This window comes from Populus euphratica, unplaced genomic scaffold, assembly GCF_000495115.2.
Source record: "Populus euphratica unplaced genomic scaffold, PopEup_1.0 scaffold331.1, whole genome shotgun sequence".
Taxonomy (NCBI): Eukaryota; Viridiplantae; Streptophyta; class Magnoliopsida; order Malpighiales; family Salicaceae; genus Populus; species Populus euphratica.
Window position 1 is genome coordinate 173637 of NW_011500221.1, and position 7366 is coordinate 181002.

At 37.9% G+C, this 7366-nt stretch overlaps 1 protein-coding gene across 3 annotated transcripts; it reads right to left on the reverse strand.

Moving 5' to 3' along the window:
- Positions 1 to 564: 564 nt before the first annotated feature.
- LOC105112299 (RING finger and transmembrane domain-containing protein 2-like) lies at positions 565 to 7366 on the reverse strand. Of its 3 annotated transcripts, none has more exons than XM_011007961.1 (9): positions 7086 to 7366; positions 6268 to 6975; positions 3560 to 3645; positions 3290 to 3458; positions 2848 to 2936; positions 2458 to 2622; positions 2242 to 2319; positions 1224 to 1327; positions 565 to 1066 (listed from the first exon to the last, which is right to left on the reverse strand). In XM_011007961.1, the coding sequence occupies exons 2-9, from the start codon at positions 6947 to 6949 to the stop codon at positions 961 to 963; spliced, it is 1479 nt and encodes a 492-aa protein (XP_011006263.1). In that variant the 5' UTR covers positions 6950 to 6975; positions 7086 to 7366; the 3' UTR covers positions 565 to 960. The 3 variants fall into 3 exon arrangements, with proteins under 3 accessions (XP_011006263.1, XP_011006266.1, XP_011006264.1); XM_011007964.1 differs by having other exon boundaries at positions 6268 to 6941; positions 7086 to 7365; XM_011007962.1 differs by having other exon boundaries at positions 3560 to 3636; positions 7086 to 7365.

Genomic DNA, 7366 nt, shown 5'->3' on the forward strand with positions numbered 1-7366 from the left:
AGAACATCCTTGTTTTCTTCTGCAATCAGATGTCGATAAAACAACTCTTTTACACGCTATATTGGTAGCAAAATATAACTACTTTTGATAGTGTTGGAACAGCTTCATGGATTGCCTTGCATAAAAGCCATTGAAATCACCTTGCAAACACCCACCTAACCTTATTTTCTTATCATCCTCGGAATTTTTTGTTGCGTTTTGCACCAACCAAAACTTGACTTCTAATACCAGTTCATGAAGAGCTGCTTGGCACCCCATCTCCAACTAGTTTACACTCCAAGACTCCTTTCATAATTCATCACCCAAGGGGCATGCCAGCATGCACCAGTTACGTAGGGATTCAGTCTTGCCAGACCAGCAGGCTGCAAGGCGGCTTATTCAGCCATGAAAGCGTAGAAGCAGATTCTCCATTAAAGGGGATGGGGGGATTCTAAATTCACGTCCTGCATAGAGTCAGGACTCAGGACTGCTGATTGGCAGAGGACGGTTTAGAGATGGTGCGATGCCAGCTTAAACCACTAACACAAAGCAGAAAGTCAAAAACTTCAACCAACCAGGTTGCTATGTTCAGAAATAAGCTCAAGCACTCCAAATTGCGAAGGCATTCATTCATTCCTTGAGAATAGAAGCATGTACAGTTTTATGACAAAAAAATGAAAGAAAATTTCCATTCAAGGCAAATGAGGATGATACATATATTGTTAGTCATTTGAGGAACTGGGTCTTCAAGGCCATTTGACACACTCATCCTTTCACGACACAGTCGAATGGACAGCCAATTCAAGTTCCACCTACTTTCTTTGGTTTGATTTTTCTTGGTTAACTAACTAATGAACAAGCCAGAGCCAAAAACAGCCACGTATACGTGTATAGGTGAGATGATGATCAGAAAAAGGCAGCTTTGGGTACGTGTGTGGAGCTCCCAAGCAGCAAAACTCCTGATTTCTACAGTAGAAGCTTTTAGAATATCTGGAATAATAAACTAGTTGAACCATCACCAAATGATCTGAGATCTGCAGGTTTGACCAAAGCCCTGCACAAGGGGCATGTCCTTTCCCTCTCAAACCTGAAAACAGACTCGGTTCAGATTAAACACGTATAAAAGTTCAGCTAAAAAACAAATGAATTAACAGCAGTTGGCTGGTCGGTTTCAGTAAAAGCAGATTATGTTCAACAGCCAACAGAATATAGATTGCTAGTAGTATTGGGTCATACAAACTAACCATTCTGATACACAATCCTCACAAAAGATGTGTTTGCATCTAAGTAGTATAGGAGCATGCATCTTTTCCTGGCATATGGCACACAGATCTCCTGCTGCATTGACCTGCACTACAGCATCGATGACTTAAAATGCATGGAAAAACTATCTCATCTACTTGTCAAGAACCACCAACAAAATCTAGAGAAAAGAAAACATATAATATACAAGTGTGGGTGCGTGTGTGACATCCCATTGCACATAATCTCAAGAAAAGAAGGATTACAAAAGATTAAAAATTCGTGCACAACAAGTTAAAAAGCAATTAAATTGATAATGCCAAAAAATAATAAAAAATCCATTGTGCCAAACTGAGGAAATGATAAATCACAGAGGATAGGATGATTCATCAGAAAGCTATCATTGGATCTTAAAAATAATATTATATCATGTGCATAAAAAGAAAACCTGCAATTCCAAAATAATTTTACAAAAGCATAATAGCAAAAAATAATAATAAAACGTAGGTCATAAATGAGCTATCCTTAGGTTTTTGATGAATTAGAATATTACATATTTCACATTTTTAGCTTAAATTAAATAATTAGTAAATGGGAGTCAACTATATACAAAAAGATTCCAATATAACTACAACAGATCAAGGAAGAGGGAGAAGAGGGAGAGAGAGTGTCATTAAAATAAAGTGGGTGGTATAATGCTGACGTGGTGTTTTCATTAATGGCAAATTGAAATTACAGGACTTTTTAGGATCTTAGTTAATTTTCCTTGGGCTCGATACATCAATTCACATTCTATTGGCAGGCTCGCTCTGTGTTTTTTTTTTAACCTTTTGCCAAAGTATAAGCATGAGTTCTTTATTTCATCACACCATAAATGAGCATGGACTATTTATGATACCTTTGGGCCCAATGAAAACCTGAAAAGAAAGTTTATGCAAATAACTGCAAACTTGCACGCGGACATGTGCACAATGTTCTAAACATGGCCCTAATCTAAGAGAAAAGGGAAATCAACAGTACCTGCTCTGATGTTGCATGTGCCCCATAGTGCACCTCTTTACGTGATAGCGCCTTCAAAGCAGAAAAGAAGGATTGCACCTGAAATACACCAAACAATATGAAAGCAGTCAAAGAAATGATAACACAAGCTCAATAATTGCATAACAACCTGATGTATGCAAAAAAAGAGGCAAACAGATGTAGGAAACAAAAAGAATAAATCACAAAACAGTATACCTTCTCAACAAAAGAAGTGAGCTTGAAAGTTAGATACAACCCAGTCATTAGTGATGAAAAGAGGCTCCCATATTCTTTGTTTAAAAAGAAACGGTACCAGACTGGTGCAGGCAACAAGGCACGGTACAGCAGAATCAGATACTCAACCAAAGTAAGCATTTGACCCTAGAAAGAAAAACTTACCATGGTCAGAAACTAAGGGAACATAATAAATGTACAAATATAGGCCTAAAACTTGAATAGAATGATGGAGAGAGTTGATCGAGATCTTCATCTGATTAGTGGACAGGAGCCAGCCCCAACCAGCTTCGTTTTCCAGATCCTTTTTAGAACAAATCAAAACGACAAAACCCAAATAGAACTACACATGCTTGCTACATAATATCTCACCTGCCTGCGGTAATTTCGGCCTCTACTGTTCTTGTAATAAATTAACAGAACACATTTGAATGCCATTGCTGCCTGTCGGACCAAAGTATCTGGAAAAGAACAACAATAGAACAACAATATGAACCCTCTTAAAACAGAACAATAATAACAAGTGGTGGCTTAAAGGTTCAAAACATCCCATCCACTTACAAGAACATAAAACGAACTGTACTTAATTAAGGGTAAATAACTTTTAAGGAAGTCATAAAAATAATTGATATTCCTAAAACTGAAAGAGTTCCTCTGCATGCATGTGTTTTTTCTGCATATTCCATGCAAAACTTTACAATGCATGCAGTATGACTACGTACCATCATTAAAGATTTTTTTAAAAAAACAAAGTGCATCTTCAGTCGATCAGAAGTACAGATATATGTCAATAACTTGCAAACAGTAAACATACCATTCACCATGATGATGAAAATAGCATGCCAGAAAGGAGGAATAGACTTAGGAGGAAGCATGATTAATGGGTACAGAAGATCATCATTTTGATACCACCAGTAAACAGCAACCACATGGACCATGAACGCGAGTGAGATGCCAACCAGCACAGAGATTTTCCTCTCTCCCTGCAGAGACCAACGGTCAGCTCAAAAATCATAATCTAATCCGACTAAAAATGCTTAAATTCTCACTAAGCACAAGTCCATATAGAAAAAAACTCAAATACCTTCAGAGCTGTTTGTTTTCGTAGAATATCATTAGACTTGAACATGACAACAGCAATTCCAATTGTAACAAAGAAACCTGCAATTCCTTGTATAAAGAGCAATGTCACAAAATTTAAAATTTTAAAATAAGAAAGAAAAACTGTTAGGGAAGGAAGGCCAGAATTCAACATGCTCAAACTTCCGTAATTTTTTTTTCCTTAAAAAAAGCCAGAAACAACAACTAGTGATGTAATTACAGAACAACAACAAACTTCAATATACCAACATCACACTAAATCATACCTCTGCAGATAAGAGGTCTGATTTCAAGAAGGCATAGAAGTCAGGGACAGGAAAAAAAAAAAAAAGGGAGAAGAGATGGAAGAAGAAAAGAAAGCAGAAGATCTATCAATATTCTTTGTTTTTAATCTATTTTGCATGGAAAAGATGTTTTCCTTTTTTGTACCATTAGAAATCATGAAAAAACATCTTGCAAATTTAAACTTATTGTTGAACCCAGCAATGAACAGGTAACATTTTCAAGTGTCTTTTATGGTGTCTAGTAGTTAGGAATTAAGCTTATATACCCTCAATTAAAGAACGTTTATATCTCAAAAACACTATGTCTATAAACCATAGTTTAAGTGTTTAAATCCCTTTCTCTAATTTTAAATCCCTGGATTTTGAGTCCTGTCCTCTTTCCTTTCAATTTTCTGCTCCTCTTCTCTGACTTTCTATAACTCTTCATTTGGTTACTGCCTAATCTAATGATCTTAAAACAACTAAGCACTGGCTTAGCTATGAGTACAAGCACCGGTTAAAGAAAAAATGGGCAGTGACAATTGAGATGAAAGGAATAGAACGAGGTTAAAAAATAAGACCAATATTAAAATACATGCATTTACACACAAAGGATGAGGATGGGGGTGGGGGTGGGGGTGCATGTGCAACTGTTGTTAAGGATATCAGGGGTGACAGGAATTGAAAAGATTGTTATTTTATACATGGACATTGGATTACCATGAAGTGTAACAAACTAGAAAGCTAGCACCATAGACATTTCTTCTCTAATTAAAAGATTCAGTCTCAATACATGAGAAGCATGAAACAAGAGACATCAAAGAGTTCAGTTGAAGAGGACTGAGATGTAATTAGATTAAAACAAAATGTGGTTTGCGACATCGATTGCAGCTTTTTGCTTCCTAGGAACTATCCCTGTCCTTCTGTTCAGTGCTTTGAAAAGATGGTCGACAAGCCACTTCAAGGAGGCGACTGGAGCGCTTTCATCAAAGGATGCATGTGGGCTGAGCCATTCCCATCCCGACATGGTGGCCCAATTCAGCCTGGCCTGGTCAGGAAGGGATTCAAATAGAGACAGACTACTGTTATCTGGGAATATCTTTCTGTGTTAGCTAGCAGGGGCGGGCTTTCCTATGGTAGTCCCACAGCGGCCACTTACTGACCATCCGTCTCATCTTGATTTGGCTATACTTGTATGTAGCCAGCCATGTTAGCTTCACACAAGCGCCTTTAGAAAAAAGCTTAAAAGGCACTCATCAGTCAGCCCCTTTCCTATTCAGCCTTGCCACCACTCCAGCTAAGAGAATAGGCTTTCTCAAAATAATGTTAATGAAAACCAGACAGTACCAACCCAAGAAGGATCCACCACATAATCATAGAAATAGAATTCAATCCAGCTCCATTGAATGAAAAATTAAAAGCTCATGTTAAGAAGGTTGATTTTTAAGATCTCTTTCTTCCTCTCCACCATATTTCAGCATTTGATTCTCTTCCTTTCACTCCTAGTCCTTATATCCTTCCCTTCTCCAATCCTCTTTCCTTCTGATCTCTCCTCTCCTCTCACAATGAACTCTATGATTCTCCATTTGGTTAACACCAGATAATGGATAGGATCAACTAACTAATCCAATCATCACTGCAAAACAGCAAATGGCCTATTCCACATAAAAAGTACCAGGGCCAATAGGAAAAAGAAATTTGAGATGAAAAGAAAAAAATATACAAAATTTGGTAAGCCAAACAAATCCAATTGACCAAACAGCAAGATTCATAAATATGCAAGTTTGCATTTCAAAATCTGGTTAGAGTGTGTGAGAAACTGTTTTGTGTAGAGCAGTGATGGCAAGGATGAAAAAAGAGGTTATTTTCCATATGGATAACAGATTAATCTGAGGAGTAAGTTACCAATAGGTTAGCACATCAGAAATTCTCTCCTGTAGTTAAAAGACTCATTATTAATTATATAAGAAGCATGTGAGAACGAGACGACAAGGAATTCAGTGCAAATGGGTTGAGTCATGAATCAAATTGATGAAATGAAAAGTGTAGCTACTAACATCCATCAAGTAATGGTAAGCAAAGCAAAATAAAAAAACCATCGGTGCTTCTTTTTTTTTTTTGGCTTCATGAGAACTTGCTCAAACCATGCTAATTGACCAGAAAACAATTTGCAAGCTACTCATCCACCAAAATAATCATTAACTCATCTGCATCACATCTCTAATGAAAGTTTGTAGGTTCAAAAAAATCTAGTATCCATTCGCTCCCAGCTTTTGCCAAAAACTTGGTGGGAATTACCATTCCAAAATATGATTCCCCCACATGGTTCACGTTCAGTTTTCTTTTTCACATTACTTAATTCTAATATAGAAATCTAAAAGGCACAAACCACTGGATTTAAGATAGTAAAACAATAAACAAATAATACCTTGCAAATGCTGGCGAATGAAGACAACCAACAGAAGCAAAGAAAAAGGAAGCACTTGCTCAATCCACCTAGCAACTTGCTGAATATCATATCTCTGGTAAGTTGAATCCCTTCCATTACCCCCAGCCTCATCTGCAGCTTCCCCATCCCCACTCACACTTGAACTCTGCTGACCACCAGCGCCATCAGCTGCATCTCCTCCTCCACGATCACTCCTCAAATCACCCTGAAGAGCATCCGCACCCATCATTTGCTGCTGTCCCAACACCTCATTCTGTGCCCCACCTACTTGCCCAACAACCAATCCACCAGAACCGTCCCTCTCATGCTCTCCCGCCCCAATTATCCTAATGGAAACCTCTCCATTATTAGGCACCACTGAAGCCGACGAATCATCAAGTCTACTAGAACCATGTCCCCCTCCACCAAGACCACCAGGAATCAAAGACTCATTTTCTTGATGACTCGAACGAGTCGTTCTTAAAAGACCAGAATACTCTAACAAAGAAGAAATGGGCGCTTGAATAATACTAGAAGCCGATAGCATTCCATACCACCTCGAAGAAGAAGTCAAGCTGCCGCTACTATTACTATTTCCACCCCCACCTCTGTGCGGATCAGAGATACTCCCTGAACCTTCCATCACCGTATGAGCAGCAGATGATGCCCTAACCCTAACCATCACATATATTTCATATTATTATCACCCTATCAAATCATCAATCAAATAAAGAAGAAAAAAAAAATTAAAAAACAAAAACTGATCGAAAAAGCGTGAAGATTAAAGACAAAAAGGATAAAGGGAGGAATAATAGTACCTGCGAAAGCGAAACTCCGTCGAGGAAGAGAGAAAGGGGGTTAGAAATATGGAATGGATGAAATTTGAGGTGGCATTCGACAAACCCTAAGAAAGCATCGGAATTTGACTACTGAGTTATCGCCATTGAAAGAGGGAAGGAAGAATCGATCGAAGCTTTCTTCCTCTTCTTGATTATGTTCCGATCAAGAAATTCTGATAATTGGAGCAAAAAAATTAAAAAGGTGGGTGTTTTATTTCCGTGTTTCTTGTTTCTCTCTCTACATCTATATCTAGTGATGA